Here is a 12,223-nt window from a genome sequence, read left to right as displayed (position 1 = left end):
TGACAAACTGGTAAATGAGTTAGTAAAGCACTTGATTAAAAAAAGTAGTTCTTTGCAGCTGGAAGAATCCATGAAAACTACTATTCCTTATTTTCTCAAGAGGAAATAGATACCCAAACAATTTAGCAGAGGGCAGCAGATCAGGACCAGAATCTCCATTGTTTGCCTTACTGGCCACAGGTATGTAATACTGAGCACGAATCCCTGATATATGAAATGAATAGGAGTAGTATGGAAGAAATTGTTAGTGACCACAGTTAGGGAAGTTCAAATTATATAATTGGTGAATGCTTCTTTAACAAAGATAGATCATACATATATTACTAAAAATTAAAAAAAAAAACACCAACAGAAAAGTACAAAAAGACCTAAGTTAAATAGAGTGATAAAATAAATATTTTCTTGAAGGATTTGATTCATTTTTTTCCTAAATAATAAGATATTATCTTTTGTAAGATATTGGAGGTCTTCATGAATAAATTTTTTCTTTGATTTCAGTTCTCTTATCTATGAAATGGAAGATCCTATTAACCTACTCCAAGTCTTGGTCATTAGTTTGGTATTTTCAGTAGTGGTTAGTTGTCAAAACTTCCGTAGAAATCTATATCCAGTGGCGTGTTAAACTCACTGAAAAAAATTATTCCCAGAGCTCCCCTTGTCTTATGATTGGTGAAGTATTTATAGAATATTATTTCTTCTAAAATTAATAATAAGTTAATATTTAGTTAATTTTTACAATACATGAAATGCACATATCTGTACTTAAGTGTTTTATATGAATATATTAATTCGATTCTTCCAAGAATCTTATTTGGTGGGTACTATTATTATTATTATTCTTTTACAGATGAACAAAAATAAGGCTCAGTGGGTAACTTGGCGAAGATTATTCACGTTTAGTGGACCATATGTTGGAATGCATTCAGCCTAATTCAAGTACTGTCTCCCATGATAACCTATCTCCCATGCAAATACAATTGCCAATTTTATTTTAGGAATTAGCCAGTCAGTCTTGCATTCTAAGAAACAGTTTCTGTGAGACCAAGGATACCAAGATGATTCTGGCAGTCAAGGGTTGAGTGGTTTTTTATTCCCCCTTTACATTCCTTTTTAGAGGTTGTGATAAGGCAGAGTAAATTTCAGTGTCTGCAGTGTCCTTTTTATGATGCTGTCTGGTGTAGATTTTCTTATTGAACTTGTTGCAGCAGAGGTGAAGATACCAGGTAATCAGAAATTTTAAATATTGTGGCATTCTGTTGAGTATACACATATTGAAAGCTGTTAACCTTTTGTGCAGCAAACCGTGATTATTCATCAATCTCTGTTGCAAATTTATTGTTTCCTTCTGTAAAAACTAAAATAAAAGCTAGTGTCAGTTCAGCAAAACAAGGAGCATAAAAGAGCAAACTATGAACTTGAATCCTCAACAATAACAGCAATAGAGTTAACAAATTGTCTTGAAATGTCTTTAAATGTTATCAGGATTATAACAGTAGAAGTAGATGTTCTAATGCTGATATAAAGACAGAATCCACATTTAGGTGTAAGAGATTAAGATATTAGTATGAATGTAGGTGCAGATGTAAATGTGTTTCCTGTTTCCTTTTAACAAATATATCCTCATGGAGGAGCATGAAAAATGGGTGCGTATATGTCCATCTCGTTATATTTACATTTTTTATGACAGTTAATGACATAAAATGCTTGAGGAGGAGTGTTTATATCTACACTTGCTAAAGTCATTGAGGAAACAATGCAGTAATTAGTAATAAGTCATACATTTACTGAATTCTGGTAAAGGTTTACTTTTTGTTTAATTTCATTCATTATGTATTGTGTTCTTCTTAAACCATATTAAAAATGAGTTTTTAAAATAATATTTATTTATTTTTTGGGATGGTGCACGCTGGGGAGGGGCAGAGAGACGGGGACAGAGGTTCTGAGGCAGGCTCCATGCTGCCATGCTGACATCAGGGAGCCTGATGAACCTGAAGATCATGGCCTGAGCTGAAGTCAGATGCTCAACCAACTGAGCCACTGAGGTGGCCATACAATGCTGAGTTCTAAAATTAAATCACAGAAGTAATAATGAACTATAATCTCTTTGATAAGGAAATTAAAACATTGTATAATAATAAAATCCCCTTTGTTGTCCATCACCCCCTTTATTTCTGAGAAGTAAGTCTTTCCTTCCATGCTTTCTGTTATTAATTTGTAAGCACAGGGGTTCTCCTAGAAACCACATGCTCTTCTTCTGTGGCTGTGATCCTTCTTCTTCCTCCTCCTCCTCCACCACTACTCCTTCTTGTTCTTGTTCATCCTGTTCTTCTTGTTCTTATTCTTATTCTTGTTCTTCTTGTTTTTGTTCTTGCTCTCCTCCTACTACTGCTTTCTTCTTTCTTCTTTCTCTTCTTCAACACGCATGCTATTGTACTGTGATTATTTTTATGCCCCTGATTATGTTTTCCACTCCAAAGTATATCTTAGTGATTTGTATCATGGTAGATATCTCCTAGGGATCAAACATTTAAGCTTGTCTCCTAGGGATCTCCATCACAAGAACATACCACCCCTTATTTCCATTCTATTTCCGGGTTTTAGATCACATCTATTTTCCAAATTTAAAAGTCTGCAAAGAATGTCCTTTTGGAGGCTTTCTGGGGGAGTTTTGCTGGGGCACTCATCAAAATTTTATGTGGACAGCCTTTTAAATTTTATTTTTTATGAGGTTGATGAGTGGGAATATAGTATCTCATTCTTGTTTAATCTGAATTTCCCTGATTCTAATGAAGTTGAATGTTTTTATATACGGTTTTGGCAAAGAGTAATTTCTTTTCTGTGTAGTGCCTATGAAACATTTTGCTCTTTTAGAGCAAAATAGAAAACCTTGGGTTACTAATGTTTATATGATCAATTCACAAGATATAAATATTTACTCCCATTGGCCACTTTAAAAAATATTTGGTTTAGAGGAAGTTTTGTCATTTAGAAATTTTAAATAGATTTTTTTTTATAAATTTGCTTTTTGTGCTTTGCTTAAAAACTGTTCCTACATAAGCTATAAACCCATTTTAATTATTTCTCAAATATTTTTCCTAGCTTTGTTTGTATCTTTCAACCATTTGGATTATAATTTCTTGCACCTTGTGAGATACACTTTTTTTTTTAACAGGGAAATTCAAAGCCCTAACATTAGTTACTAAAGTCACATCACTCTGAATTCACTGGAGTTCATATCAATTTGAAATGCCAACTTAAATATAGACTAAATTCCAATATGTGTGTGTTTTTTTATTGGCTGTCTTCAAGTCCAGCAATATGTCTCTACCTACAACTTTTTAATTGTCATAGTGTTGTAATATATGTGAATTCTGAAAAGTATGTCTATTCTTTTTGTTCTTCTTTTTAAAAACTAGTTTACTTTTGTTGCTCATAGTAAGTGTGAGACTGAGATTTATTGTAACTTCAATCAATTATCTGTGCTATTGTTAGTATATGTCTACTCTAATGAACTCTATCCACTGGTGGACAGAGATTGTATGTAGCTTTCGCACTGCATGACCCTTAGCACTAATTGGAATGGCCATATCATAATAATATATATGTATATATTATTTAATTATATATATGTATAACAAATGGATAACTTTTAAGGTAAATCAATAATTTAACATAGTTGGATATTTCAAGTATGTTAACTTTCTGCTCTGCTAAAACCCACAGAAGCAATGGGACATGAAAACGTCACAGAATTTATCCTGCTGGGACTGTTCAGTGATGAAGATGCAAAGATTGCCTGCTTTGTGCTGTTCTTACTTTGCTATATTGCAATTCTCTCTGGAAACCTGCTCATTCTTCTTACTATCAGGGGCAGCCGCCTCAGTGAACAGCCCATGTACTTTTTCCTAAGCTACCTGTCTTTCATGGATGTCTGTTTCACCTCCACAGTGGCCCCCAAACTGATCACAGATCTCCTGGCCCAGCGGAAGACTATCTCTTACAACAGCTGCATGGCCCAGATGTTTTATGCCCACTTCTTTGGTGCCACAGAGATCTTCATTTTGGTGGCCATGGCCTATGACCGTTATGCAGCTATCTGCAGACCCCTTCACTATATGGTCATCATGAGCAGACAGGTGTGCTATACCCTTGTGGTGGCCTCAATTATTGGAGCATTTATCCATTCAATCCTCCATGTATTGATTATTGTTGAGCTTCCCTTCTGTGGCCCCAATCGGATAGACCACTATTTCTGTGATGTTTTCCCTTTGCTGAAGCTGGCCTTCATGGACACTAGCCTGTTGGTTATTGCGATCATTGCCACCACAGGAGTGATGTCCATTTTGACCTTTGTTGCCTTGGTAATTTCTTACATCATCTTCCTGTCCACTCTGAAGACCCACTCATCTCAGGGCCGCCGCAAAGCTCTCTCCACCTGCGGCTCTCACATCACTGTCGTGTTCATGTTCTTCTTGCCCCTCATCTTCACGTATGTCCCCATGGCTGATTCTGTCAGTAATGACAAAGTTTTTGCCCTATTTTACACCATGATTGCTCCCATGTTCAACCCTCTCATCTACACGCTGAGAAACACAGACATGAAGAACGCGATGAGGAAAGTGTGGTGCTGGCACAAACGGTCTGAAGGGAAATGAAGTGTCTGGTATTCAAACCCTTTCCTGGATCTTTCCATATACAGAATCCTCATGTCAACAAATACAACAGGTACAGGGAGATGGTGTGCTGTCATCAGAAGTTACAAGACTTGGGGTGCCCTGGGTGGCTCAGTCGGTGGAGCGTCCAACTTCAGCTAAGGTCATGATCTAATGGTTCGAGTTTGAGCCTCGGATCCTCTGTGCCCTACTCTCTCTTCCTCTCCACAGCTTGCTCTCTCTCTTGCAAAAAGAAATATACATTTAACAAAAACATTGCAAGACTTGAAGAGAAAAGGCCTCAGCCACACTCTTTTTCTTATTTTCTTTTTCTGAACTTGTATAAGGGAATGAATCACACAACCTCCAGGTCCCTTCCTGCTTTGACACTCTGGAACTTATGCCTGGTATCTGGAACATTCTGTCCTTCATGATCCCAGCCATAGTGGGCATTATAGTACTTTTATCCAGGCACACTGTAAGGACTGCATGGTTTGACAGTTGTGCCCTGCTTTAGGAAACAGATTCTTGAATGAGACACCTCACAGAAAGAGAAGGGGAGAGAGAGAGAGAGAGAGAGAGAGAGAGAGAGAGAGGACCTGAGCACACCATTTTCTGAAGGTACTCATTGCAACAATGGAATATAGCAATGTCCCAAATTTACAAGTGCTATTGTATATTTTACCTCTTTACATAAACAAACAAGGCTTCTCAAATAGTGTAGTACAGTGTCATATGCAAGTCAAACTGTACTTATGGAGGTTATTGTAATTAACTCTTAGTACTCTATTAATGGTGTATTCCAGGAATTAGAACTTTCAAATTGGATCATGATATCACTTTGCACTCCTTTAAATGTAATTCCATGATGTATTTTCTTTCTTTTTTTAAAATAGTTTATTGTCAGGTTGGTTTCCATCTAACACCCAGTGCTCATCCCCACAAGTGCCCTCCTCCATGTCCATCACCCCCTTTCCCGTCCCCCCCACCCCCTTCAGCCCTCAGTTTGTTCTCGGAATTCAAGAGTCTCTCATGGTTTGTCCCCCTCCCTCTCCCCAACTATTTTTCCCCTTCTTCTCCCACGTGGTCCTCCATTAGCTTCCTCTAATTCCACCTATATGTGCAAACATATGGTATCTGTCCTTCTCTGCCTGACTAATTTCACTCAGCATAACAAACACCCTCAAGTTCCATCCATGTTGCTACAAATGGCCAGATTTCATTCTTTCTCATTGCCATCCATGACGTATTTTCAACCTCATCTAAAAATCCTCCACAAGTATACAAATTGATGCTTTCTGTACATGTGCAACATGGAAAGTCTCCCCCCCTGTAGAAGTCCCCAAGCTTAGGAAGCCTCTTAACCAAATAGATGGACGTCCCTGGAGTGCATTTTGTTAATCATCACTGCTCCTTATACAAATAGCATATTTTGATGTTTTCTTCCCAATTCTTCACACAATGCAAAACTGTCTCATTTCTACTCAGGCAGGCCCCATATCAATGAGAAATAAAAAAGTTTAGATTGAGAAGCAGATGTAACTCACTGAAAACTGGGGCATTGGCCAAGACCAGCCTTGGTGCATTGAGGTGTTTCCTCAGTTTAGACATGAATATTCGAGCTTTGTGAAAGGGAAGGGGTCTCTGAGATCATTGAGGGTCATCTACTAGCATGCTAGGAGGAATGGAGGCTCAGAGAAGAGTGGGTTGATGAAGCTTTCAAATATGAGAGACACAGACCTGTTATTTTCTGGTGCTCCATCCTTTTCACCAATTATTCACAGAGAAATAGAATTGTATTTACTTGAAGTATTATTGTCTCTTGTGCACAAAAATTCAGGGTGTTTTTGTGTTTGTTTGTTTGTTTGTTTGTTTGTTGAGCATACATGATATACAGTGTCACATTAGCTTTGGGCATACAACATAGTGATTTGCCAAATCTATATATTTTGCTGTGCTCATCATAAGTGTAGCTACCATCTATCACCACACATCACTACTGTAATACCATTGACTATAATCACTAAAGTATGCCTTTTATTCCTGTGACACATTCATTCCATAATGGCAAGCCTGTATCTTCCACTTCTCCTCACCCATTTTGACCAACCCCCTACCTCATGTTCTCTCTGACAACCATCAGTTTGTTTCCTGTATTTCCTTCAGTCTGAAGGAATCTGGGTTTTAAGGTGCAGAGTACATTTGTGGAAATTAGCCACAGTTGATGATTTCAGCAACAATTTTTCTCTTCCCCAAAGACCCTGACATGTGTAATGCCTGCAAATTAGCGAATTTAGAACATAAGGGAAGGCAGAAAAATAATGAACTATATTGAAAGGGAGATAAGAAAGACAAAAGCAGATTAAGTGAGAATTTTGTTTTGATGTTGATCTGGTGGTGATTATCTCCTGATGGGATTCTCCAATCAGAGAGGTGAAAGGGAACAGAAATGTCTACAATCCCATGGGCTAGTGCCCAATTCTGGTGTTTTTTTTTTTTTTTTTTTTTTAATAAGCCTGTTATGGACACATATATAGGCCATATTATTTGGTAATGAATTAAAATTGCTTTTTGTGACAAATTCATTATTTGGTTTTTCTCTGAAGGCAAGCCTTTCAGAGTCTATTTGAAAATGGCTCTTATTTATATTTTGTTAACATTCTTATAATTTATCAACAAAGGAGGGGTGGAAAGGAACCTACCCAAGAACAATACATACTTTCTTGTTTTCCTACATATTATCCATGGATGAAATAGTGGGAGGGAGACTGGCTGCATGCTTAGGTATTTAGAATTTGTCCTTTATGTGTATAACCAAGGTTATGTGCTGTGCTTAGCCAATCTCTCTTGCTTGGCCTTTTACTGTTCCTCTCAAGGTATCATACACTAAATATACTGGAGGTTTTATTAATTCAAGAGTACAGTTCAAAATTCCCACTTCTGCAGCTTAAACATGCTATTGATTCTTAACTCAGTCAGCTCAATAATGCTGTGTAACATTACTTGTAGTTTACACAATAAGCATTTAAAATGTCTTTGCAAAAGCTGGGGTTCGGCTGATCTAAGGGTAGGTTTACTGTAGTCACACAGCTCTATTTTTCTCATGCATAAAATAGAAATGTTATATTAGTCTTTGCTGAAATTGAGAGTTTATGTTCTATACATGTGATGTTTGTCATCACCATTGATTGTTACAGAAGTTTGACATTGTCTGTCTCTCTTTTTACCTTGGTGCACTTAACTTCTGGATTTTTCTAATACTAAAGTGTGAAATAAAGACTATTTTGAAGATTTTGATAAAGTGATGAAGTTGCATTGTATCTCAGAACAAAACTGGTCATTGTGTAAGATATGAACAGAATGAAAACACTGTCAAAATGAGGCATTCCCACTCAGTTATTATAAAAATGGTGAATTCCAGAGGCTCAGACATTTGACAAGTGTTTTAATCTCCTGGAGATTAAAAATGAAAAAAAAAAGATAAAAAATGAAATAAATAAAATGGAAAAGAAGGATGAAATATGGAGAAACATGAAAAGTAACTTTATGTATTAAATTGAACAGTGTTAAGAAAACATGTTTTAAAATATTTTTGCTGTGTTTGGGGGCAGAAGTGTAACCACTGGTTAGAAGACATAAGAGGACATACTTTTATTATTTTCTGCTATGAAATAAACTAGTTTATCCATCTGGTAAATGAGAAACATTGCCATTTATGTTCATCAATGAAGGCTCTACTCACAGTCATATCTGTCGTTTGTAACAACAAGGTTGTAAAACTATGAAAACTATAAAACTCCAGTGTTTTGAAGTCAAAGTTGTGGTTGTATGTCTATGAGATAATAATCATCTTATAAACCAGACTCACCTCTATCAGAAAGGAAGAGAGGTAGGTTCTAATGATTCTTGTTTATCTCTTTCCAAGGAATCAAGAGTAGTCTCTCTGAGCTCCTCTGATTGGATTCACCCCAGGGGACTTTTGTGAACAGACAGAAGTGTATAAAATCACTGGTAGAAACTTGAATACATTTTCATATATCCTGCTTCTTGGCCTTTGAAAATAATAAACCTGTCAGTTTTTACCATCTTAAGGATGTCAGACCTGTAATAGATCTAACATTGCTTGGTATTCAAGATGTTATTAGTGCAAAGACATGAAGGAAAGAATATTGTGGAGGGAATTTTTTTTTTTTTAATTTCTGAGAGAGAGAGACACACAACGTGAGTAGGGGAGGGTCAGAGAGGGAGGGAGACACAGAATCCGAAACAGGCTCCAGGCTCTGAGCTGGCTGTCAGCACAGAGCCCGATGCGGGGCTCGGACCCATGAACCTTGAGATCATGACCTGAGCCGAAGTCGGGTGCTCAACCAAATGAGCCACCCAGGCGCCCCTGTGGAAGAGATTTTCAAATGGATAATGTTTATTTATTCCACTGGTTCATAAATTTGGTTCAAGTTTAGCTCCCTTTGCATTGTTAAGTCGAGTAGATAAGAGCATATATTCAATCTTTTAAATGTTTTTATTTTATTTTTGAGAGAGAGAGAGACAGACAGACAGACAGAGTGTGAGCAGAGGAAGGGCAGAGAGAGAGGGAGACAGGATCTGAAGCAGATTCCAGGCTCTGAGCTGTCAGCACAGAGCCCAACATGGGGCTTGAACTCATAGACTGCGAGATCATGACTGGAGCCATAGCCAGAAGCCCAAAGGACTGAGCCACCCAGGCACCAACAGGGACATATGTTCAAATGTAGGGTTCCTTGGATTTTATTGGCTCATAGACCTCTTGTGCTTTAAGAACATCAAATATCATCTAATTTCAGTGTTTCCAAATCTAAGTGCTCAGATGTGCCACTGACTATACAAAAATTATGGCAAGAGCTTATTAAAAATACAGATTTTTGACTACCTCTTTACCATGGCCTAGAATATTAGAAACTCTTAGCACAGACTGTGTTATCTGTTCAAAATTCTCACAAGGTGATTCCCATGATTGGATAAGTTTGAGAAGCACTGACATAATCATCATTCAAAACTGAGCAAATGGAAGTGCATGGAGATTCCAAGCTGAAGCAATAAACATGGCTTTGTGTGGTCCTATGGCCAGGGTTTTTAAATTAAAATTTCTAATTATGGTGCCGCCTTTCTTATCTTTAATTTTATGAATGTATCAACATCAGAGATAATTTTTTAAAGCACTATGTACAGTTTTCAACATAACGTACACACACACACACACACACACACACACACACTCCACAGCTGTAAACACTTACCCAAGTATAGGTAGTAACTTGAATAATCAAAATTGTGCAAAATCAATAAAACAATGAAAGGGATAATCAGTGATGTGTACATTTGTTATAGGAAAATAAAGCTCAGTTTGTTTGATGTGAAGGAGAGATGTGTGATGAATGTCTCACTGTACTCAGTAAAGCTGCTTGGTTCAAACATTGGAGGAAATACAGTTTCCAAACCAGACATTTCAGCACTGGGTTTGCCCTTTTGATTGAGTCAGATCACCTACTCATCACAGATGTCTTTCTTTAGTGTCATTGAGTTTCTTTAGTTTTTTCTTTTGGTCACTTTATAGTAATGGGGACCGCTGGCTATGTGCAAGTCAAAATTAGTCAGTTAGCAGAAGCATATTAATGGGGTGTTAGAATTACAATAAGGATCTTGAAGGTAGTTGTCCCCTAATTATTGTTTGGGTAAAGAAAGTGTGTCCTAGAGAACGGAAAGCTTTTACGCAAGAGCGGAAGATGAGAACAGGTCTTTCATTTTCAAGCGTGTTTTACCTTTCGCATGTTGAACACATCTCATCTCCCTTTGTAGCCTCACTAGGTTAATTTCTACTGCATTTTGGAAAACTTATATCGGAGCACTGTAGCTCAGATCTCTGTTATTTTTCAAGTATACTTCTGTGGATGCAACACATTCAAACTGAGTGCTCAATATTTTTCAATCACAGTTCTAAATGCTAGAAAACAGCCTTAAATGCTGCAGAGTAGGCTCTCATTCTTTAAAGAAAATCGCAGAAAGGCCAAAATGGGGAGGAGGAAATAATGGTGCTGAGTATGAGCATGCTGAGTTTGTGAGTTTAATAAACTTCCTCTGGCCTGCATATTGCAGAAAATTTATCTGATTTTGAAATATTAGAACAAATATAATAATAACGATGACAAATAATACCCCAGTTGTGTAGAATGTGTTATTCTCTCCCTTGTCCCTCCAAAAATCCTGTGATGTTGTTATTGCTGTCTTCACTGAACATATCAGAACATTTAAGATCATCCGGCTTAAATTGTTATTCAACTATTTACCATTAGCCTCGGAGAAAACCTTCCTTCCCCACAGTCTTTTCATTGCATTCTTTACTTCTGCATTCCTCAGTGTATAAATCAGGGGATTTAACATGGGGGTGATAATGGTATAAAATACAGCCACCATCTTATCCTCTGAAAAGGTAGTATCGGGGCGCATATACATGAAAGTACAGGGACCAAAAAAGATGATGACCACAGCAATGTGGGAGCCACAGGTGGAGAGTGCTTTGCGCCTGCTTTCTGCTGAGTGCTTTCTCAGGGACATCAGGATGATGGTATAGGAAATTATCAAGATAACGAAGCTCCCCAGAGCAATGGTACCACTGTTGGCTGTCACAACAACACCAACAACATATGTGTCCGTGCAGGCAAGTTTCAGCACAGGATGGACATCGCAAAAGTAGTGATCGATCTCATTGGGCCCACAAAAGGGTAGCTGGACGACCAGAGCCACTTGGATAATGGAGTGTAAGAACCCACCTATCCAGGTCCCCAGCAACATTTTATTGCATCTGTCCCAGTCCATGATGGTCGTATAGTGTAGGGGTTTACAGATAGCCACGTAACGATCATAGGCCATTACGGTAAGGATGAAGATCTCAGTGCACCCGAAGAAATGTACCCCAAAGAGCTGTAACATGCACCCCACATAGGAGATCGTTTTGCTCTTGGCCAATAGGTCAACTATCATCTTAGGAGCTGTGACCGAAGAGTAACAAATATCCACAAAAGACAAGTAGCTGAGGAAGAAATACATAGGAGTCTTGTAAAGCTTGCCCGTGTAAACGGTCAGCATGATGAGGAGGTTTCCCAGAAGAATGACCATGTAGAAGAAAGAAAACACCACAAAACAAATCTCTTCGACCTCTAGGTTCTGAGAAAGACCCCAGAAAACGAATTCAGTTACATTGTTTATTTTTTCCATGGAATTAGTCTAACATGCCAGATTCCCAAGAGACAAGGAAATTATCTGAAAGAAGAACATAACAAGCAAAAAAGACATTTATTTCTGACTCAGGATAAATGGAGAATGATAGTAGTTGAAAATGGAAAAATAGGTACTCACAACTGCTTGGCATGCATCCTTAAAGAAACTGAGGTGTCCATATTTTGATCATCTTACCTCCGTCGGACAGTCCATTCCTTCACTTCAGATGAAGAAACAAAGGCCAGAGAGATAAAGCAAATTCTCTAAGCTATACATCTAATCAAGAATCTTACCTTTTTAAAAGTTTTTAAAAATCTATT

General features: G+C 37.6%; 2 protein-coding genes across 2 annotated transcripts; one reads left to right on the top strand and one right to left on the bottom strand.

Annotated features, from left to right (window-relative positions):
* The first annotated feature begins 3,728 nt into the window (after nt 1-3,728).
* LOC120227139 (olfactory receptor 4P4-like) lies at nt 3,729-4,655 on the top strand. Its single transcript, XM_039225302.1, has one exon. It carries the CDS (start codon nt 3,729-3,731, stop codon nt 4,653-4,655), a length of 927 nt encoding a protein of 308 aa, XP_039081233.1.
* Nucleotides 4,656-10,964: 6,309 nt separating this feature from the next.
* On the bottom strand, nt 10,965-11,915 carry LOC120227131 (olfactory receptor 4S2). The gene has a single exon (XM_039225294.1). The coding sequence runs from the start codon at nt 11,898-11,900 to the stop codon at nt 10,965-10,967; it is 936 nt and encodes a 311-aa protein (XP_039081225.1). The 5' UTR covers nt 11,901-11,915.
* Nucleotides 11,916-12,223: the final 308 nt, after the last annotated feature.

The sequence above is a fragment of the Hyaena hyaena genome, unplaced genomic scaffold, assembly GCF_003009895.1.
Source record: "Hyaena hyaena isolate Hyena2069 unplaced genomic scaffold, ASM300989v1 scaffold_2018, whole genome shotgun sequence".
Lineage (NCBI taxonomy): Eukaryota > Metazoa > Chordata > Mammalia > Carnivora > Hyaenidae > Hyaena > Hyaena hyaena.
This window is presented reverse-complemented; position numbering and strand designations above follow the sequence as displayed.

Coding starts and splice junctions, on each gene's coding strand:
- LOC120227139 (XM_039225302.1), top strand. CDS start 3,729: ATGGGACATGAAAACGTCACAGAATTTATCCTGCTGGGACTGTTCAGT.
- LOC120227131 (XM_039225294.1), bottom strand. CDS start 11,900: ATGGAAAAAATAAACAATGTAACTGAATTCGTTTTCTGGGGTCTTTCT.